Below are 23,003 nucleotides of genomic sequence, written 5' to 3'. Positions count from 1 at the left end.
TTAACATATATATGACAATTAATTATTTAAATAATAAATATTTGATAACAATTTTTGTATCCTTCATCATTTTTGTTTAATTTTATATTCTTATAAGATTCTAAATAATCGCATTAATCATATAATAAAAAAATCGATTTTTTCTTATATGTTATATTTAGAATTTTTTAAAACGACTGTTTGTGATCAGTCGTTTAACTTTGTTATAACAAAATACAAATGATCATACAATCATAGTATATACCATATAAAAAATACATAAATATGTTAATTTCAAAATTTTCATTGCAAAAATATTTTTAATTTTGAAATTTGCATTGAATTTTTAAAAACAATTTTAAATTACTAAAATTATTGAAAATCTCACACTGAAAATTTTGTGATTAATGGTTTAATTTTTTTTTGGTACAAAAAATATACAAATGTTAATGAAATTATATGAGTAGGAAGTCTCAGCTAATAAATATCCATATTAAAATATATTGTATATATATGTCAACATCATTTAAATTTAATTACATAACATATAAAATTAATAAAATGATTGTTCTTATTTATTTACCAATAAAAATAATTGTAAATAAACAAGAGAGATTATTTTGATTTATGTGATTACTCCAGTTTAATTATATACATGATAGTTACTCGCTTCTCAATTATTCAATATATAAATTATTTCATAATACATAATGAACACAAAATAAATTATAATAAGTAAAAGTGATTTGTATATATAATATTCATTCCGTGTCTTCGTCCTGCGGTCTTCACCTAGTGTTTATTATATTTGAAAGATAAAAAAATGAGTTTTAGTTTTTTAAGTCCTTAAATGCATCTTTTTACTAGTCTTCTATTAAAATAGAGTATTTTTTTTATCTACGGTACAAAGTTGTTACTTTCACTACAAAAAAACACTTGGGTTGCATCACATAAATAGTATCAGAAAAATAAGTGATACTAGTTTGACTCGTTTATCAACAAATGATACAAAATATGTGTTTATAACATCAGTTATAATAAATGATGTTTTATTAATTTACTTAGCATCATTTTAGTGAAATTGATACAAATCTATATTGGTTTACATCATTTTTTAAAAAGTGATACAAAATTTAGATTTACATCATTTACGTAACTGATATACATATATATTTGTGTTAGTATTACTTATAGAAATGATACAAAGTTAACATCATTTAAGTAAAAGAAGCAAATATTGCATCAATAAACAAATGATATTAGCACAACTCAGTTAAAATAAATTTGTAGTTCGTGGTAATTATGTCAAAACCATTGAGGTCAGAATATTCAATGTTATTAACATAAAACTATATCATAACATATATATCAGTTCAGTGAAATGATGAAAAAATAGATATCTATAATAATTAATTTATATCGTTTTAACATTACTTATAATAACTAACGTTATTATTAATTAGCTTAACATCAGTTCAGTAAAATGATATAATAACTATTAATTTATATCATTTTAACAAAATAATAATGTTACATGAATTTATATCAATTATATAATTATATCATTTTTTATTAATATTACTTACTAAAATATGTTCAATTTTATTATTATTATTTTTATTTTTCAGTGTTATTATTTTTGTTCAATAAGATTATATTTGTTTCCCTCTGTAATTTTTTTTTCTTTTCTCCTAAATTGATTTACTTAGATTTGAGAGTATTCAACAAACGAATCCCTGAAATTTCGTTCCCTCTTTCTCTCTAACCATGTTCTCCTATTTTCTTGATCCCCCTCTCTTCTTATTTTCTTGCTCTCTCTGTAATCTCGTAGAATTTGAGAAGATCATCTCCTCTCCTCTTTTTGTTTTTTTTTTGCTCTCTAAGCATGTAGAACTTGAGCAATGATGATCATAACTCTGTAAGTGTTATGGCTGTAGGGAACTGTGGCATTCGAGTCATTGGCGGAAGAATTTACAATCTTAGACACCACCAATGTTGCTACCAGGTGAAAACATGAAAATCTCTATAATTATCCTCTCTGATTCCACTATCTCTTCTGTTTCTTATGTTTAAACTATTATGGATATGTTGATTTTGTTCAGGTTTGATTTTGGCATACTTATTGCATTGTTGACATAAGAAGTTGGAAGTCGTCCAAGTCCATGGAGAAAGACAAGCAGTGTTCATGGAGATATGAATAATGATTAGTTTTGCAATGTTTTTTTTTTTTTTTTGTAAATGTAGTTTTGGAATGTTGTTTAGCAATTTTTTTTTGTCTATTTATGCTTTGTGAGTTTGTATGATGGATGAATTGTGTATTTTTTATATATACAATTGTAGTTAAGATTTGAATTTTCTATTTAATTAATTATTTCGTATGTGTTAATATATAATTTGTGGAAGTGAATAAATATTTTATAATTTTTTATTATTAATTTGTATCAGTTAAAAATCCGTATAAATTTATTATTTTAAATCGAAAATTTCAACTAATATACATTTAAATTTATTTAGAAAATATAATTAATTTTAGATTATTTATTAATAAATGACATAATTATTCAAATCACTTATTTAATTGATATCATAGTAACATCGATTATAAAAGTTGATGTAAATGTTAACATCATTTATTGCAATTGATATATATATTGACATCAATTTTATAGTTGATACAAATATTTAATAAATTTACATCAATTATTAATCAATTGATACAAATTATTTGCATCACCACTTTCAGAGTCATTTATATAAATGATGCAAAATTATTTTACATCACTTATAACTAATACAAATATTTAAAATAAATGATGTAAAATAGACTTTTTTTTGTAGTGTTTTAGAAGAATTCGTTAATAAATTACTTAACAAGTTTGTATGAAATAATAAACTTATGGAAAAGCCAACATAATATCCTGTAAACAAGCAACTTCCTAAAATATCACTACTTGATCTCTAGAGTTGAAAACCTTCTTCAAGAGTTGCAGTGTAGGGAGAAACAAAACTTAGCTTAAGAAAAAGTCAAAACCCCATTTCATGGGTTTGATTTTAAATAGAACCGAGCCTGATTTCAAAAAGCCCATTAATGGATAAGCCTAAAAGCTAATAGATAAGTTAACGTAAATGCTCTGGTCTCTGCCACGCTGGATAATAATCCATAGAAAAGGAGTTTTAAAACCAGACGTCGTCTCTCTTACCTCTTTGATCGAAATGTCAACGTCACCCGAACTAAACTCCCCACGTTTATAAACTAACTAAAAGCTAAAGTGTATCGTCCCTCGTCTTCGTCTTCCTCTTCGTCGCTGAAGAAGCCATGGGAGAGAAGCTTGCAGATTTAGAGTACCAACCAGGCTTCGGCAACCACTTCTCCTCTGAAGCGATCGCCGGAGCTCTGCCGCGAGATCAGAACAGTCCTCTTGTTTGTCCTCACGGCCTATACGCAGAGCAGATCTCCGGAACCTCTTTCACTTCCCCTCGCAAGCTTAATCAGCGAAGGTCCTTCCTTTCCTTTACTCTCTTTATCTCTTTTTTTTTGTAGCACTTTTTTTTAACAGAAGACTTAAGGCCCTACCGGGGGTTCGAACGGGAGACCTATTGATCTGCAGTCAATTGCTCTACCACTGAGCTGTGGAACCCAAGTTTCTCACTTCTCTATCTCATTCATGACTTTTATCAATTTTCTGTTTTTTTTTTTTTTTTTTTTTTTAAATTCAGTTGGTTGTATCGGATCAAGCCATCGGTGACGCATGAGCCCTTCAAGCCTCGTGTTCCTGCTCATACGAGGCTCGTGAGTGAGTTCGATGCGTCGAACAGCCGTACGAATCCGACTCAGCTTCGGTGGAGGCCTGAGGATGTTCCTGACTCGCCTACTGATTTCGTTGATGGGTTGTACACTGTTTGCGGAGCTGGGAGCTCGTTTCTACGTCATGGGTTTGCTATTCACATGTACAGAGAGAGATATACCTTCTTCTCTTTTGGTTTAGATGAGTAATTGATCTTGTTTTCTTTCTATTTGAAGGTACACTGCTAATAAAGGGATGAAAGACTCTGCCTTTTGCAACGCTGATGGTGACTTCTTGTTTGTTCCTCAAGCTGGAAGTAAGTTAGTTCCCATTCCTTGCTTTGGTATCAAGATTTGGTTAGATTCATTTGTTATAAAGGTTTAGTCTTGCTCTGATGTTTTGAGTGGGTGTTTAGGGGTGTGGATTGAAACCGAGTGTGGGAGGCTTTTGGTTTCTCCTGGTGAAATTGCTGTTATACCACAAGGATTCAGATTTTCCATAGATTTGCCAGATGGGAAGTCTCGTGGTTATGTTGCTGAGATCTATGGTGCTCATTTTCAGCTTCCTGATCTTGGACCTATAGGTATGGTTCTTCTTTCTGATTCAACTTTGATTGTATTTAAAAGGGCCATCTCTTTAAGAATGTTTTTTATCGTTGGATGTGTGAAGGTGCCAATGGTCTTGCTGCACCAAGAGATTTTCTTGCACCAACGGCATGGTTTGAGGAAGGGCTACGGCCTGACTACACTATTGTTCAGAAGTTTGGTGGTGAACTCTTTACTGCTAAACAAGATTTCTCTCCGTTCAATGTGGTCGCCTGGCATGGCAATTACGTGCCTTATAAGGTTATTACAGTGTTTGTTCAGTCAAAGCTCTTGAAAAGATTGAAGTTACTTTTTTTCTGACCATATCATATATTTACATCTGTAGTATGACCTGCACAAGTTCTGTCCATACAACACTGTCCTTGTAGATCATGGAGATCCATCTGTGAATACAGGTAAGGGGACTAAATATATACCTAATGTGTTGTTCTTCATCTGTAACTGATAATCAATGTAAATGGCTCTCTCAGTTCTGACAGCACCAACGGATAAACCTGGTGTGGCCTTGCTTGATTTTGTCATATTCCCTCCTCGTTGGTTGGTTGCTGAGCATACCTTTCGACCTCCTTACTACCATCGTAACTGCATGAGTGAATTTATGGGCCTAATCTACGGTGCTTACGAGGTATAATGCTTTATGTTTCCTGCTTCAGCAAATCATTTACTTGCTTGTGTTCTTCTTCCTACTGATATCTAGATGCTGACTCCACCTTTTGGCAGGCCAAAGCTGATGGATTTCTCCCTGGTGGCGCAAGTCTTCACAGTTGTATGACACCTCACGGTCCAGATACAACCACTTACGAGGTATCAACCCAGCTTATAAAATTATAACTCAAGAGTCTGAAGCATTCTCATAATGATATTTGTAGGCGACGATTGCTCGAGTAAATGCAATGGCTCCTTCTAAACTCACGGGTACAATGGCTTTCATGTTTGAATCAGCCTTGATCCCTAGAGTCTGCCATTGGGCTCTGGAGTCCCCTTTCCTCGACCACGATTACTACCAATGTTGGATTGGCCTCAAGTCCCATTTCTCACGCATAAGCTTGAACGAGACTAACATTGAATCAACAGAGAAAAAGAACGAAGCTTCAGAGTAAATAAAACATAAACTAATGTGTAATGTCAATACCCATTATGTACAGAGACCTTTATCATATGTAAAAAATACAGCAAGTGTAGATGCAATAAGCAGGTAATGTTTCCTAATATTATATCACATTAAGAGATTCAGGCCACAACATCAGCCAGCTTTACTTTCATCTTCATGATGCCTACTTGAACTAAGATCTCTTTCTTTGACTGTTCTACCTTCAATACAGTCACTTTTTTGCCCAGAGAAGAAACAAACACCGAGTCGCCGATTTCTGGAAGCTTTGTATTCCCTTTTTGTGCAGAATCTTCTGTTAGTGGAAAAACATGGTTCAGTTTCAGTGATCAAATTCAGAGAATAGATATCTTTCAAATGGCTTAAGTTTTAGTTCAATACCAGAAACTGGTCGTCTGGCTACCATGGATGGTGAAGGAGTTGCGTTATCTCCATCCTTGGTCGTTTTGAGTTGTGTAGCTACCTTTGACCGAGAAGATTGTGCAGCAGACACACGAAACTGTTGCAATGTTCTGCGAAGTGTAGAACGAGCCATTGATCCAGCCTGAGTCAGTTCTTGTCTCATCTTTAGTCTTTCTCTAGTGGCATGGTTGTTAATGTTCTTTTCTGCTGTAAGTAGATTCTCATGAAGCTCTCTCGAGATCCTAAGAACCAAAAAAAGAAAAAAAAAAACATGAACATGAAGCATATAAGAGTGTACCAGCTCCTGAATCTTGTTTAATTCTCTGAGACAACCATAGCTTCTCATCACCTTATATAACGACGTGACTCGTTTAAAAGCCTCTGGTAGTCTTGCTTGTAGCGTTCCATGTCAAGTATGACCTCATTGATCTCAGCACTTGCAGAGCCATATAGCTCACGAGCGCTGTTGATGATATCACATGGAAGCCCCAATCTTTCTGCTATGTTTATTGCATTCGAACGACCTGACAGACATGGCTTGGTGAAACGTTTCAACGCTGATTCCAATTCAGAGGTAAGAAAAATAGAGCACTAAAGAGTCTGTAGCCAAACCTGGTACTCCCCATAAGATTTTGAAAGTGGGTTTTAAGTTGAGGTCATCAAACTCCATACAAGCATTCTCAAACGCAGAATTGCTACAAAAGAAGTTAATACTCTCTAAAACATAGGATGATCCAAGATAAAAACGGCAGGTGCAGATTATAAAACCTGTATTTAAGCATCTTAAGCTCTCCGTGATGTGTGGTTGCCATGGTGAGTAGAGAGCCGCTTTCTGCAAAAGATTCGAGTATTGCCATCCCTAACGCAGCTCCTTCAAGCGGATTTGTACCTGCTCCAACCTGTTAATAGCACCAACGGTTTAAAGTGGGTTCCTCCAAGAAAATCACTACAAATATGTCCAATCTTTTGAACTTACTTCATCCAACAACACAAGTGATCTGCTAGTTGAATGCGAGATAATCTCCTGCAAGTTAACCAGTAAGAAAAAACACTGAGATGAGGAGAGGAGACATATGTTGAACTGTGAAAGAGCGTGACAGGGACAGAGAAACAGACTAACACTTATTTGTTTCAAATGACCGGAGAAGGTAGAAAGTGACTGCAGCAAGGACTGTTCATCACCAATATCAGCATAGATGTTGTCAAACCAAGGTAAGCGAGCAGATTCAGATGCTAGCACATAAAGACCTACAAAGCGAATTGCAAATCATTTGGTGTAGTATTGAATTCACAGACAAAAACTATTAAGTAAGATATAGCTTACCTGATTTGGCCATCATAGCAGCGAGTCCAACTGATTTCAAGCAAATGGTTTTACCTCCTGTGTTTGGACCTGTAATAACCAAAACTCTAGTCCCCTTAGCGATCTGGAAATCAGCTGGAACTGGTGGAGCTCCTGATACCGTGTCTGCCTGAAACAAAAATTACTTATCAACTTCAGCTAAAAAGGATCACCAAATCCGAGCAATGATCATTGGGGAACATACTGTTTTATGATATTTTACAGCCTCCTGCTTCTTTCTTATGCGTTTCTTGTGTTGGTGAAGCAATAGAGGATGGTAACATCTAGGTAGATACAGCAACCATTCTTTTCTAGGAAGCGATTCCTCACCAGAGAAGTTATTCGCAGGTGAGGGTTCTCCAGCAGATAAAGATTCAGAGTCCACCCCATCTTCAGGTGGTAAGTATATATCAGGATGTGAAGCACCATATGCACGACTATAAGTTGCTCGAGCGTTTATCTAAGCAAAACAAGAAAACACACTGTAATATCTCCTTTCTTTGGAAGCTCATGTCGCTAGTAAAAGCATAAGCTTACCACATCCAGCTGAATTGAGTATTTCATCACATCGTCGATTTGATCAAGATCCATTTGCATCTGTATTGATTTGCATCAAAATGAGTAAAATAGTCATATAGAATATCAACTTTTGAAATCAAATATTCAACTACCTTTGCAGTTAGCATTGAGAGAATCTCTGCCTCAGCCTTTGCAACTGATGCTCTTGCGCTTTGGAGTTCATCGTTCATAGACACCGCAGCTATTGGCTCCGAAGCAGTCCCTCCACCTGAACCACTGTAACACATATTATCTTCAAAAGGATTGAACTGGAAGATAAAAGCACAATCTGAAAACTGCAAATTTAAGTTTACCTGGAAAGCAGAAGACCATCAACAGAAGTAAGCTGGCTTGAGCTTGTTTGTATACACCATCTTCCATCAATTTCAGCTACTACCTGGAATTTATCAATAGTGCCAATTTTTAAGAAATGAAGATATGCTCTTTCTTCTTATGTCATGCTAAGGGAGTGCTTACCATGACAGATTCATTAGCCTTTTGGCTCCTGACAATAGCTTCCAACAGTTGTTGCAGCTGAAAGGAGACAAATAGGAGGGTTTCAGACAATTTTACTTTAAAAGATATATATCCTAAGAACAAATATATCAGTGAAAACTCAAAAATCAACAGCCTTGTAAGATACTGTTTGGACAATCTTTCAACTTATTTTAGACAGTCTAAGCTGACCTTTCTTTCAACTGTCTGGACTCGTTCACGCGACAGTCTCAGCTCACTACTCTGAAACAATAAAGATGAGTTTAACATAAGGATCATTCCTCTTGAGGGTGTAGTCAAAAAGTGCGAGAGAAAGAACAAACCGCTGAATCTTTGATTTTTCCATCAACATCTATAACTTGTTCAACCAACTTGATGAATGATCTATTTATTACAGGTAGCATTATCTGAAACAACAGTACATAAGGCAGTCACCACAATGTTTTGAAGTTAAAAAGTATCCAACTTTGGAGCTCAAACTGTAAATACCATTTCAGAAAGAGGCATGAACCGTTTGTACCAATCTCCATCTTGCTTAATGGCAGCTTTGAGATCAAGCTGCAAATTGTCGAAGAAGCGAAGAAGAGAAGCCACCTCAAGTGCTTGGTCTGCTCGCAACGACATCTTCCTCTTAGCATTACGTATGCCCCACTCAACCTTTTTTACACAAATCAGTATTTACATTAAAAAAAAAAACACAAAACTGATTATTAATTTATGGGATTGAGGGTGAAGTTGTTACCAGGGAGATTTGAATGCTGGAGAGGTCGAGACAGAAGGAACCATGGTCAAGCATTTTAATGGCGGCCTCTGTTTCTTCCAAAAGCTTCAAGCTTTCATCGAAACTCTGGTCAAGAGACCAAAGCTTTTTCTGATAACCCCATCAAAAATGTCAATGTGAGTTTAAAGCAGAGAAGCTTTACAGACATAAGATTTTTTGAGAAAAAAGTTGAAACCTTTGTGGCTTGGCGACCTAAAGAAGTACGAGCAAAAGAAGCGACGACGTCGCAGAGCTTGTCCCATTCCAACACTCTTAAGCTGTCGGTTTGGGATTTGGATTTTGATCGGCAAATAAGAGTGGGAGCAGAAGAGGAAGATGAAGAAGAGGAGATGAAACTCAGATTAACTCTGTTTCTGTTTCCGACAGAGTTTCTTCTAACGAGCAGGGCACAGTTGCAGAATGTTATCGACAAAGCCTGCATTCTTTTTAGCCCCTTTGATTTCAGGGAAGAATCGATTTATAATAAATGGGGGATATATAATCTCTTTATTTATATTTTTAAAATTAAATAATATATTCGTAAACTTTACTAATTTTTATTTTTGGTATTTTAAATTTTTAATATTTCATATATTATTTTGGTAACTAGGAGCATAGTCTCCGCGCTTGCGCGGAGCCGAGTGCATTGTTATTGTGTTAAGTAGTTTGGTGTAGGGGATATTGTCGGGTGAGTAAATGGTTAATGTATTGTGTAGTTTGGTGTAGGAGATGTTGTTGTTCGTTTTTTAAACATTTGTATTTTTGGCTTAACTTAGTGGTGATGAACGGAACATTCGATGTTACACAACTTCATTAGATTGATATAAGAATGAGTGGTGAGTTCATATGTGTTGATACAGTTTTTTATAACGATTTTATCTATAATTAGTATTATTAGCATATCCATGTTCAAAAGATGGTGTCATGGGATGGGTCAGGGTGAAATGAGTGAATTGTTAGTATATTTTTGTTAAATGGTGTAAGGGAAATAAAATAAAATTTGGTACTAAGAATTATGCAATTTAAAAGGGATTTTTTTCCGGATACATAACCCAAAAAGGATATGCGTTAATCTTTTGGTTGTTGTTTTGTGTTTGCTATTTTGTTGCTAATTAATAATTTTGGTTTTGATGTATTATTTTTAAATCATGTTGATTTGAATGTAGTGGCAGCCAGTGTTATCCAGCTCCTTCATAATATATTTTTATCAATTTTTAAGATGGTTTGGCTATCCAACATGTTGGAATGTTTTTAGTTCTATTAAGTAATGAATATTTCATGAAGTTGATATACGTTTTCGTTGCTTTTGAACACCATTTAGCTTTCTTTCTAGTACGTTCTTCTTCTAATTTCCGCACAGTTACCTAACTATTCATAATGATTTATGGCTCATCTTATTGTACTGCATTAACTTTGCTTGCAACTAAACCTATTTATAGTATAAGGTCTAGGGTGCTTATGTGGTCAGTGGAGTACTAAATCTTTTGTAGGTAGTGGAAAATTATATCTAGTTTTACATAAACTTTTAACTGAGGAAGTTTGTATTTGATTGACCGGTCTTGCAAAAAGTTTTGTGAATCCGCTCAGTTGTACCATCCAGAGCCTCCGTAGGACTGTAGATAGACCCCAAGCACAAAGACGCCTTCATCTGCCATGATCATAAATTTTCGTCTAAATTCTTTATTTGAACCAATTTTTAATGTTTTTTCTAACTTTTGGTTCATTATGATTCAAATAAAAAAAACATAAATATCATGGCCAAAAACAAACGGATGCATTATGTTGTGTCTCTGATTAGAGCTTGATTTTGTTGTAATATTGAATTCATTTTTTTCTATTTTATGTAAAATAAGAAAACGGAACTGCTTGTCTAAACCAATCAAGCAATTAGTCAAATTTTTGTATATAATCTTCTTTTACAATTTTTTTTAAACATGTGTGGATACTTTTTTACAAAAAAAAAATGTAAAGTGGAGCAAATTTAAATATTGTTGTAGGTGACTATACTTTTGGAAAACTAAATAATGTACATTTTAAATCTGTAAAACTAAACAAAATTTTATCCAAACTAAAAGAAAATCAAAATTATGAAATTTATGTTACTTTGAAATTAAATTTGTCGTCTCGGTTGTATATTTGTTAATTTTATGCATACAATGATAAAACCAAATTAAGTAATTCTTAAAGGATAATAATAAGGACAATTCAAACCAAGTGAGAGAATCCGAGACACTTTATCTTACTTGGATGTGTGTGTATAATATGTGTGAACGGACGAATAAATGGGATTCAATTTTTTACCTAGTATGAGATTTGAGATTTATCTGTTATATACATGACTAAAAAAAAGTACATACAAAGATTGGCTCTCACCACTGATTCTAAGGAATTATAAAATAGAGTAGTGGGAATTTAAAATACATACAAAGTTACTCTCATTCATACAACATGCAATGCATAGAATCCAAAAAGTATGTAGTGGGGATTTAAAATACATAATACTCGCACTCTGTCACTCCTACACATGCATTGCATTAAAAGTTTCCATCGGTTATGAAACATTCCGAAGCAGATTTCTTGATCTTGTGCCACTAAAAAGACATCCTCCTTGAAGAAGCTTGTAGGCACGCTATAAAAAGATATCTTGCAACACTGGACTTACTCCATAAAGTAGAACCAGCCATCCTAGGCACACTTCTCTTGGTTGCCTCTTGCCACGTTTTCTTTAACTGCATAGTATGCTTCATCTTGTGTCACCCAACATTTTTTTTTCATTATCAGTGTAATCCCACACGAAGAAAGAAATTGATTCAATTCTGTCCGAACGAACAAAAAAAAACTCAGATTGTTACGTACCTATTGAGTCACTGTAATTGAATCCAGAACCTCATAGTGCAGACCATTGGTCTGGTTGTAAAAATAGCCGGAAGCACTGTCAAGCATCCAATCTGTCACAACAGTATCAACACTACGTCAAATCATCTATAATTATGAATGAAAAGATTAAGAAAATTGTGAAACAAAAAGGTGAAAGAACCTGAGAGTGACTCAAAAAGAGAAAACCGTTGGGCTCAATGGTGATCATATTCTATAGAGTTTTAGGCATCAAAACTTATAATTCAGAAGTCCTCTGTTAACTGTGTTATACGACAATGGAAGATCAGTCTCAGACGTTGCTTGGTTCAGCTAAGTTAAACAGCAAAACTTGTTGATGGGAGACATAACTGTAACAGGAGCAATCTTAAGATGATGGTGGAGAAATACTTACTGCGTAAACAATCTCTCTGGTAGCTAGAAGCATGCATTTCATACTGCAAATCAAATGCTTCGACTCGCTTTCGGAGCTCAAATATGTCTTTGTATGTGCATAGAATGTTCACAAACTCCTGGTGCGGCTTGCCATATTTTCTCTGCAACGCACTTGTTAATTGTTATATGAGTTGCCTTCATCAGAAAATCCTTACCAAAATAAGATATATAATACACATCTCTTGGAATGAAAAAAATATGTATAGGCTAGACGATAGAAACCCATTTTAAGAGATGAACCTAAATTTAAGAAAAATTTTAATTTTCCAGGGGAATTTGGCTTGCAAGTACATAGATATGTGGTGGATGGATGTTTTTCTGAATTTTAGGATTAAAATTCATCTATGCCTACAATTTTACTCTGACCAAATCGCTTAAAAGGTATGTAAACTGACCTTGCTCAAACATAAGAAGTCCATTAATCACACATGACCTCTCATTTGATCACGACACATGTACTCTTTTTTTTCTCCGTACTACTAAGCTGCACAATCATATAAATGGTGAGAGATCATTATCACAAAGCAGCAATTAAGAAAGAAATTTTCTTGATTAGCAATACCTTACGACAACCAAAATAGTTTTCTGCACAGAAACTATAACAAAACTGCAAGACTGGAGCTCATATACTTCTCAAGAAATACTCAAGTCTGTAAAAACATGAACAGCAAAGCAAAAGGTCATATAGATAACCTCATTAACCATGTGCTTCTTGGAATTAAACTGTGCAACTATGCAAGTAAGAGGATCAATGTGATGGGTAATCACAGTCATATCAGTAAACTTATATGTATCCAATCTGAGATTCTAATTAACATATATCCCTAAAAGTACTCAATGGCAAACCTTGAGGATTCATCTTAGGCATCTGTTTCGTCCGCTCAAATTCATGATGCATCTTTGAGATGTCGTCATCTTCTGTAGAAAGCAAAACAATTTAATTTAACTGGGTGATAGACATAAAAAAAATGTGATGGGAGAGCATTTAGAAGAACTCACCATGTTGGGGTTTAATGACAGGAACAGAATAACCATCTCTGCAATGACGCAAACAAATCGATCAGAATCTATCGATTATAATAACTACTAAAACACACAGAAGAAAGTTTTAAAACTGACATATCATCGTGAGACATAACGTCGATTGGATAAACCGGGCCGGATCCAGAACCGAGGTCGAAACCCATGAACCCAGATCCACTACATAAACCGGAGAGAACTGCCTCGTGGCGCCGCCGCTGGGACCACCGGGAGAGGAAGAGAGCGTGAATGTTCGAGAAGAGAGAAAGAGGTGAAAAGGATATGCACGGTCGTGAGGAAAAAGAATTGGTTAATAAAAATAAATAAAAAAATAAAACCCGGTTGGATCCCACAATATGCCACGTGGACATGCTTAGGAGAGAACAAAAACTCTCCTATTATAATATAGACTAGGGATTAACCCGGACTACGCCCGGTATTTTTATTTTTTTCTAATTTAAGTTGTTAAATTATTTATATTTAGGTTATGATATATATTTATATAAATGTTAAGATGCATGTCATAATTAAAATTTATTTTTAAATTTTAACACGTTAAATTAACGTATTTTTTACTATTTAAATATTTTTTTGTAATTTTCTTGGCTATCTAGTTATCATATTTAGCAAAACTATATATTGAGTGTTGTAATAAATGTTTTAGATATTTAATTAAACTGCATAGTATTTTCGGATCGACCACATGCTCAACAATCGATCGATCCGTAAAAAGATGGTCGATCTCCTTGGCCAGGTAAGTACAATTTTAGCAAAAAAATCTTTGATTTTTCAGATATTTAGTATATAACTATTCTTTTGAATATTGTTTTTTTGAATTGTATTTTTTGATTAAATTATTGTATTATAACGTTTATGTAAATATTTTTTGTGATGTTTGAATTTGTGTTGTTAGTATACTTAACCTAGATGATATTGATGTTTAACAATTAATTTTTTCTTGAAATAAAAAATAATGATATATCAAAACGTATCTAATACTTGTTAAATGATAGTATAATGTAAATTACATCCATTATTTGAAAATAACCTTTTGTTGTTTTTATTTTTTTTAAATCAGAAATTATTTTTATTTAAAAACATTATTAATATATAATATAATAGTTTAAGTTTGGAAGATTAATCTATATATATAAATTATGTATATTTTTTAAAAAATAATTTAAGATATTATATATTGAGTAACTAAATAAAAGCTGAATTTTTTATCTTGAAAATGAAATATTTATATTTTTATCTTCATGTTATACTCACCAATCCAGCATTGATATTTATAACTCAGTATGTTTTTTCAAAAAAACTTAGTTTTAAGTAATAAACGAATTTAATAAATTAAATTCATCACCTATAATATTCTGTAAACTATATTTGAAAACTCTCTAAAATTATATTTTAAGGATAATATTACTATTATTTAATTTAAGTTATTTTAAGCATAATATATGCTAAACCAACTTAAATTATATTTACAATAGGACCATCCTAAACTGGTTAATAAACCAAAAAAATACTAAACCAACATGAACCAATACCTGATTCGGCGAGGAAAGAAGTGTTTCGGGATAAACGTTTGAATGGTTATTAACAGTAATTGTTTGATCATGAAAGAGTTAGTATGAATATTAACAATAAAATTATGGATTAGATTAATTTAAATTTGTAAGAATACCTTTGAGTCTATGAAAAGCAATTCAATTCCCATGAATAAGTTTGGCTTTTGGAAGTTGCGGGTTTCCCAACAATGAATCTACCTAACAAAAAGTTCGTAGTTATAAAAAATCTCCTTCAAGGTCATTAAAGGTTTTTGGAACGGCAAGAGTTGAAGGTGGAACCATTTTTTTGCTCGAGTGCTTTGAAGTTTTCCTTGATAGTGTGAGGTTGATGTTGATGGAATAATGAATTTTATAGGGACTTTTTTGATGTAAAACTATACATTTTTATTTTCTTTTGTTTAATGTGGTATTTCCATTTTTATATAATTTACTACCATTTTAAGATAGATGTACATTTTAAGATAGATGTTTAAATCTTAAAATACTTTTTCCATTTTTTTAAATGTTTATTTCCATTTCTTATATTTTTTTATTTACGTAATATCTATATTTTATATTTTAAAATATGTATTTAAATCTTAATGTACTTTATCCATTTTTTAAAAATTGTGTATTTACTTATATTATATATTTTACATTTTAAGATAGAAGTTTAATGCTTAATGAACTTTTTCCATTTTTTTATAAAAAATGTGTATTTACTTATTATTATATATATAATTCATATATTATATATTTACATTATTTACTTATTATTTATTTTCCTGTATATGTATTTCTATTTCTTGTACTTTTTATTTACTTAATATCTCTATTTTACATTTTAAGATAGATGTTTAAATATTAATGTATATTTTCTATTTTCTTTAAATTGTATATTTTGCATTTGTTATACTTTCTATTTACGTAATATCTATATTTTAAATTTTAAGATATATTTTTAAATCTTAATGTAATTTTCCATTTTTAAATTACGTATTTACTTATATTATATATTACTTATTATTTTTTTTTTATATTGTGTATTTCTATTTCTTATACTTTCTATTTACTAATAATTTTATATTTTAAGATAGATTTACATTTTAAGATAGATGTTTAAATACTAATGTACTTTTTCCATTTTTTTAAATTGTGTATTTCCTTTTCTTATACTTTCTATTTGCGTAATATCTATATTTTACATTTTAAGATAGATGTTTAAATATTAATATACTTTTTCCATTGTTTTTAAGTTGTGTATTTCTTTTTCTTATACTTTCTATTTACTTAATATCTATATTTTACATTTTAAAATAGATGTTTAATATTTAATGTACTCTTTCCATATTTTAAAAATTGTGCATTTACTGTATATATAATGTTTTTTTTACAAAATAGTAATGTTACATTATGGAGATAAGCCATCTTTTTTTTAGTGAAAAATGGTAATCTTACATGTGTTTAATGTAGTATTTTCATTTTTATTTTGTATGTTTACATATATTTATTATTTTCGAAATTATATATAATTTTTTTGTTTTTTTTTTATAAAACGGTAATGTTACATTATGGAGATAAGCCGTATTTTTTTTTACGTGAAAAATGGTAATCTTACATATGTTTAATGTAGTTTTTCCGTTTTTTATACTGTATGTTTACATGTTATTTATAATTTTCGAAATTAGTAATATTAAAATATAAAACTATATTTTATGCCACGTGTCATCTTTCGGGAGATTTTTTTTTTGCTGATGTGGACGCTCCATGGAGCCTCAAAAGGTCTCTTTTATTAGTATAGATTCGAGTTGAATTTTTTGGTAATTTCGACAGTTTAAATATTTTTATATAGTTTGAAAACTTTGAACACAAAAATAATAAATACCGAAAACCGATAAATTTTCGGATACTTACTGATTCTCGATAGAAATATCCACCCCAAACCGAATTGAAAGGTAACTGAACCTGTCCGAACAAAAAGGTTACAAGAAGTGAAAAACCAAAAAAATTCTCAAATTACCTACCTAAGCCGAACGCCGAGGATTATTAGTAACATAAGCACGTTTATATATCACATAAAGACTAATCACAATGTGATAGATATTGTAAGGAGAGATTACAAATCACAACAAGTTGGTCGTTTCATAAGAGGTGCATGTTACAACAAATAGCAATGCAACAGTGGTGACAAACATACAAATATGAATTGAGATTTGAGAGAAATGATTTTGAGAATTAAAGGGTTACAAGAGTCTCTTCCTTGGTTTTGGTGTCATTGGCTGGTGCAGCCTCCTCTTGTTTTGGTGGCTCAGTCTCATCAACAGCTTTGACAGTTGCTTCAGTCTTCACAGCCTCTGGAGCTGCCTCAGCCTCGGCAGGCTTGGCTGGTTCTGCCTCGACAGGTTTGGCTACCTCAGCCTCAGCCGGTTTGGCTGGTTCAGCTTCCTTCTGTGTCTCTGCTCCATCTACAGCAGACACTTCCTTCTTCTCTGCAAGAACTTCATCTGCCTTCTCCTGTAAATCGCCACGAAAGTAGAAAAAGAATCACACATCTTTCACCTGAAACATTACCACAAAACCAAAATGATATATTTGATCCACAAAACCTGAGAAACGGCTTCGGACTCCACATTCTTGGACTCCACGACGGCGTTTTCAGTCACGGCAGAGGTTTCAAGGATATCAGACTCCTTAGGTTTGCTCGCACAGCCTCCCATGTTGTTTAACGAAAGGTTCGGTTTGAAACAAAGACAAGTTACAATGGGAAGAGCTGTGGAGCTAACAATGAAACTCCTTTTCTGATCCTTTTTTTTAAAAAAAAAAAAGCCAAAACTGTTTTTACTTATTAGAGGCTGAGCAAATGTAGGAGAAGGCAACAAAGAGATATATATAGTGGTTGTAAGGACACCCAAGACAAACGCTATTTCAGGAAAAGACTAAATTTTCTTCACGTCACCATAGATTCTCTGAGGCTCTTCTCTGTTAACGACCTATTAAACAGGAGAAACAAACTTCAACCTTTATTCTAAGTTTACGTTTTAGCCACAGTTACTTTTACAGCCTCACAAACTTGCCACAGGCTTTCCTTCTGCCATTAGCAACCCAATAGAAACAGAGAAAGAACAAACAAGAAAAACAAAACAAGAGTCGGGCAGCTTATTGTTATAAAGATACGGATTTACTATGGCAAGCAATGCGGTTGAAATGATATGATGTAAAAGAAGAAAAAACCAATGTTATCAAACCAAAACCTATGCAAAATCTCCCTTCGAAAATTAGAGTTTCTCATATCATACTAAAAAGCTGTTCCCAGGTCAAAACAATTATTATTATTGTTCCTAGTTCTCTTCTACCACACGTCACCTATTCCTCTTTAGGAGAGGTTCCACTGCTGAAGTTTCTTGGAGACCACCCTTGGGGACGAGATTTTTGTACATTGTCAAAGCTTGAGCGATCATGTTTGCAGGATTTTCAGCAGAACTCGGAAGCAACATCGTTGTACCCTATCAAGAAGAAGAACAATAGTTACTCTTATTGGATTCATATCCCCAACGGTGGACGATATAAAAAAGTATATGAAATCTGGTACAGTATGTTTTGTAAATATTTACCTCCTTCGCAATGTTGCCGAAAGCATGAATGTATTGCTCCGCAACTCTCAAACCCGCAGCCTGCATTTTGCACCACGATTAAGCATGAGTTCCTAGTTTGGAAAGCAAAACAAGTTTACTTAAAGTCCAATAAGCCACAGAAACATCTATTTAGAAGCTAAGAGAGAATCATTTATGTGAAAGTAGGTTATATGACTTAATGCATTGGCGGCTCCAGGTATGAAACCAAACTGCATTTGAAGGATCACATTAATCGTATTACACCCTAAGTAATCAGGTTAATTCATTAAGCTCAAAACTTTGGAAATCTTGTAAAGATACAGCTGTTTGATCTCATGTACTAACCTCCACACCACCAGTTTCCTTGAGGGATTGAGATAACATAGCTAGCCCCCTGGCTGTTGCTTTTGCTCTAGCTATTATTGCTTCTGCCTCACCTGGAAAGCCATACAAAATTTTTTTGTGATGAAACAAATTGAGGAATGGCTTGACATTAGTATGATGCGTTCATGCTAACTAAATAGTTAATACTAACCTGATGCTCGATTGACTTGGTCCATCTTGGCAGCTTCTGATTCCAAGATAACAGAACTTTTCTTACCATCAGCTATGTTGATATGGGCTTGGCGTTCTCCTTTACAAGTTAGTAATTCAGATTATGAGAAACAAATTGAGCAGGCTTTGTTATTTATTTCTTAGCAAAGAAAATGAGCAGTAGCAAGCAGGCTGTTCAATCACAGGACATAAGTTTGCAAAGGAAATGTACCTTCAGACTCAAGAATCTGAGCTCTCTTTTTACGTTCAGCTTCAGCTTGCATTTCCATAGCAACCCTAACTCCATTAGGAGGCATGATATCCCCTGGATACACACCACATATGTATTTTGTAACAGGAATCCATCAAAAGAGAGTCAAAACAGAAAAAAGTTACTCACTTATCTCATAACGAAGGCATTCAAGACCCCAATCTTTTGCAGCCACATTGATAGCTTCCTGCAAGAATGATTCCATCTCAAAATCATCATATATAAACAGCAAACGCATAATGCATTCCCCTATAAACTTTTATCTAACAAAAAACTAAACTAAACTCAACACCAAGCAATGACTAATAGAACAATAAAGCTAAACCATCTCAGCTGCAATCTTAGGTACTAACATTACCAACAACACCCACTAAAATATCACATTAACATCACTAACCATGACATCCAAGAATCAATAGTTACATTAATGTAAGAGAAGACAAACCACAATCTTTTCGTTGAGAGTATCTCGTTCCTCAAACGTCTTGTCAAGAGTCATCTTCCCTAATTCACTACGCATTGTAGTCTGAGCCAATTGAACAACAGCGTAGATTGGATTCTCAACGCCGTAAGACGCCAGATGCGGATTCACAATCTGCAAAACAAAACCCCCACCCATATTATCAACCAAGAAAAACTCAAACATAAGATCCAAAAACAGAGAAAGAAGAATGTCTCAAACCTTGACGTAAAGAACACCATCGATGTGGATGCTGACGTTATCCTTCGTGATCGCAGTCTGATTCCCAATCGGAATCGCCTCCTCCTTGAGGGAATGAACGTAAGCGATGCGATCCACGCCGGGAACAAGGAAGTGGATCCCCGACTCCAGAGTCTTGGCGTATTTGCCGAACCGCTCGATCACGCACGCCTTCTTCTCCGGCACGATCCGGATCCCCCAGTTCGCCGGCGGATTGATTCTGTAGCTAGATAAACAAACGAACGCATATAATCAACCGACCGAAACCCCAAGATTCCTCCTAGTTAAACTCGAAATCGAATGATTCTTACCTGTTGAAAGCATGACCGGGGGAGGAGCTGAAGTGGCGGACTGGGGTGGTGGTGGCTGTGGCGCCGGAGACTAGTGGAGATTGACGGAGGGACCTTACCGCATTGTTGGCGACGGATCTTGATCGGATTATTTGGTTCATTGTGTAACTAACTCGTGTGTCAAATTCGAGGAGGAGTAACAAAAACCCTCTTTAAATCTTTTTGCTTTTTTTTTTCAATTTGTAAATTTCTTTTTTTTTTTGGTTGACAAGCATACATATATATACTGTGAAAAATACTTGGGGATGTGGTAAGACATTTGACAGATCATTTCAGATAAACACCGATTTATTTTATTTGAGATTATTACTTATTTAACAAAATTTATTTTCTTTTTAAACACGTTTCTTCAACAAATTTATTTCTTTTTAGACACGTTTGTTCATTTGTATTATTATTGTTTATTTTTTCCAGATTTATTTTTTCAACAGATATATTATATAAATTTTTTGACTATTTTAGCTCATTTTATATTTATTTATATATTTTCCTCTACAATATATTTTTTATTGTAAAGGTAAATTTACTTTAGTATATGTCTGTAAAATAAAGTTTTTTATTTTTAGGAAAAAATATAGTGAAATACTATTTTCATTTATCTTTATTTTCATCTAAAATAAAGAATTATAATCTAAATAAAAAAAATTATATTATAGAGGAATATATCAAAGCAAAATTACTTATATAATAAAAAATCATTGTTTTAAAGAGAATTATAGAGATATACACTAAGAATGTTTTTAGCTAGGAGATTCACAAGATAATGGACATATCAGCCTCCACCCTTCTTACACATCAGCAAAGTACAATACTTTAGAGGAAAGAGAGCAAATATGTGAGTCAAACTTAAATTAGTTTTTACAGAAGATCCAAAGCGTATGGTTAATTTATTCTTCCTTATATAATGCTCGATACTAACAACAAGTTTTTTAAACCATTGTTAATCTCTTTGTTTTCTCATCAACCCTAATATCTCATGAATATTTTATCCTTTTTGCTCGTTGTTTTTGTGTTATTTTAAATAGTGATTCTGTTGGATAAGAGGAGCTTCAATGTGGGGTTTTTATTCCAGTTCCTAAACAAAAAGTAACATTAAAAAAAAAAAAAAAAAGAACCTGTGAAAGAAATATCTAAAAAAGAACTTTTAACATACCGTAAAACACAGATCCTAGTCACATGTCTAATTTTTAGTAGGTCAACTTTTGATAAAATTAAAATCATTATTTGACTAGAAAAAAGACACTATCGTGTATCCATCATAAAGAACAATAGAAACAGATAAAAAATAAATGAGTAAAAATAAAATTTTAAGAATGACGACGAACGATAGTTTCTTATCAAAATTAATGAGGAATTGATTTGTTCTATAATTCTCTACAAACAAATGAGTGAAAAAGAAAACATATTCCTCATGAATGGTAAAAAGTTTAAAGAATATTAAGGAACATAGTGTTCCTCCTCATTTCTTTGGTCACGAGTCACACTAAGATAATAATATTTTATAGACTACATATTGAAAGTGGAGTTCTACTCATTAAGAGCATGATTAACCCTGATATCTTATTTGAGGTTTTAACTTATGATTTGATATTTTTTTTTACACTTTTCGGCTTTCTTATATCTCTTATTTAAGAGACGGTTCTTAGTTTTTCTTAGTTAAAAGCTAAGAACCGTCTCTTAAATAGGAGATATAAGAGCCGTCTCTTAGTCGAAAAGTGTAAAAACAAAAACAAAAACAAAAAATGTCAAATCATGAGTTAAGAACTCGGGCTAAGAGACCGGAGTTAATTATGCTCTAAGAGCATCTTTATCCCACAAACCCAAAATGGGTCTCTTAATTATTTTTTTATAGTATTTTAGGAATAAAGTTGATTAAGAGACCTAGTTAAGAAACGTGCGATTTTTATGTCTCCATTGCAAGTTTCTTATTTCGGGGTTCTTATAAATAAAATAATATTAAACAATTTTTATTAATTTTTTTGTTTTTTATTAAATAAAACAAAGTAAAAGAGTACATTTTAAACATAGATTTATAAATAAAAACATGAAAATAAAGATTATTAAAATAAATGAGAATTATTTGAAAGAAGCATCAGAGATCAGTTGTTGTCTTCGTCACGTCCAAATCTACGCCAAATATGTTCACCCAAATCATATTTTAGTTGTTGATGCATTTGTCTATCACGAATCCTTGTTCGAACACCCATCATATTTGCGATATTTGAAAGGATATCTGTAGAATACGTGAGGTCGACATGTGAACTTCCGTGGTCTTCTCCTTGTTGGAACTCTGAAACATCAAATTGAGTGTATTCATCTCCTTCGTCTTGTACTATCATATTATTGAGTATGATACATGCTCTCATTATCTTCCCAATTTTGGCTTTATCCTAAAACAACGCTGGATTTTTAACAATGGCAAAGCGAGCTTGCAAGACTCCAAAAGCACGCTCGACATCTTTTCGGACAGCTTCTTGACGTTGAGCAAATAAAACTGCTTGCGGACCTTGTGGTATAGGAATAGATTGGATAAAAGTTGCTTATTTCGGATAAATACCATCGGTGAGATAATAAGCCATATGATACTCTCTTCCATTGACGGTGAAAGTGACATTCGGAGCTTG

At 33.0% G+C, this 23,003-nt stretch overlaps 4 protein-coding genes and 1 long non-coding RNA gene across 6 annotated transcripts; 1 reads left to right on the top strand and 4 right to left on the bottom strand.

Annotated features, from left to right (window-relative positions):
- The first annotated feature begins 3,127 nt into the window (after nt 1–3,127).
- LOC106380944 (homogentisate 1,2-dioxygenase) lies at nt 3,128–5,578 on the top strand. The gene is made up of 9 exons (XM_013820795.3): nt 3,128–3,477; nt 3,697–3,927; nt 4,001–4,080; nt 4,180–4,347; nt 4,434–4,609; nt 4,695–4,764; nt 4,840–4,994; nt 5,090–5,173; nt 5,239–5,578. Exons 1-9 carry the CDS (start codon nt 3,296–3,298, stop codon nt 5,467–5,469), a joined length of 1,377 nt encoding a protein of 458 aa, XP_013676249.2. The 5' UTR covers nt 3,128–3,295; the 3' UTR covers nt 5,470–5,578.
- Nucleotides 5,460–9,513, bottom strand: LOC106380943 (endonuclease MutS2). 2 transcript variants are annotated; one of them, XM_022695975.2, is made up of 18 exons: nt 9,231–9,513; nt 9,017–9,145; nt 8,764–8,931; nt 8,598–8,681; nt 8,467–8,517; nt 8,257–8,313; nt 8,094–8,176; nt 7,893–8,016; nt 7,759–7,818; nt 7,427–7,681; nt 7,204–7,351; nt 7,000–7,127; nt 6,856–6,903; nt 6,648–6,778; nt 6,492–6,574; nt 6,229–6,403; nt 5,859–6,121; nt 5,460–5,769 (listed from the first exon to the last, which is right to left on the bottom strand). In XM_022695975.2, exons 1-18 carry the CDS (start codon nt 9,474–9,476, stop codon nt 5,600–5,602), a joined length of 2,403 nt encoding a protein of 800 aa, XP_022551696.2. In that variant the 5' UTR covers nt 9,477–9,513; the 3' UTR covers nt 5,460–5,599. The 2 variants fall into 2 exon arrangements, with proteins under 2 accessions (XP_022551696.2, XP_013676248.3); XM_013820794.3 differs by having other exon boundaries at nt 5,460–5,772; nt 9,231–9,512.
- Nucleotides 9,514–11,349: 1,836 nt separating this feature from the next.
- LOC125581564 lies at nt 11,350–13,883 on the bottom strand. The gene is made up of 9 exons (XR_007319171.1): nt 13,463–13,883; nt 13,343–13,380; nt 13,190–13,261; nt 12,906–12,993; nt 12,739–12,827; nt 12,303–12,444; nt 12,072–12,171; nt 11,891–11,982; nt 11,350–11,781 (listed from the first exon to the last, which is right to left on the bottom strand). It is a non-coding gene; the product is annotated as an uncharacterized LOC125581564 (long non-coding RNA).
- Nucleotides 13,884–16,991: 3,108 nt separating this feature from the next.
- Nucleotides 16,992–17,879, bottom strand: LOC106377883 (translation initiation factor IF-2). Its single transcript, XM_022695974.2, has 2 exons — nt 17,520–17,879; nt 16,992–17,427 (listed from the first exon to the last, which is right to left on the bottom strand). Exons 1-2 carry the CDS (start codon nt 17,628–17,630, stop codon nt 17,149–17,151), a joined length of 390 nt encoding a protein of 129 aa, XP_022551695.2. The 5' UTR covers nt 17,631–17,879; the 3' UTR covers nt 16,992–17,148.
- Nucleotides 17,880–18,107: 228 nt separating this feature from the next.
- LOC106380940 (stomatin-like protein 2, mitochondrial) lies at nt 18,108–20,581 on the bottom strand. Its single transcript, XM_013820790.3, is given in 10 exon segments — nt 18,108–18,335; nt 18,337–18,416; nt 18,525–18,584; nt 18,870–18,961; nt 19,060–19,158; nt 19,291–19,383; nt 19,459–19,516; nt 19,775–19,924; nt 20,012–20,255; nt 20,341–20,581. Coding segments are annotated over 10 exon segments (1,065 nt in total). The 5' UTR covers nt 20,481–20,581; the 3' UTR covers nt 18,108–18,286.
- Nucleotides 20,582–23,003: the final 2,422 nt, after the last annotated feature.

This window comes from Brassica napus, chromosome C2 (genome assembly GCF_020379485.1).
Source record: "Brassica napus cultivar Da-Ae chromosome C2, Da-Ae, whole genome shotgun sequence".
Lineage (NCBI taxonomy): Eukaryota > Viridiplantae > Streptophyta > Magnoliopsida > Brassicales > Brassicaceae > Brassica > Brassica napus.
Note: the sequence above shows the minus strand (reverse complement) of the source record. Positions and strands in the feature narration are given on the sequence as shown.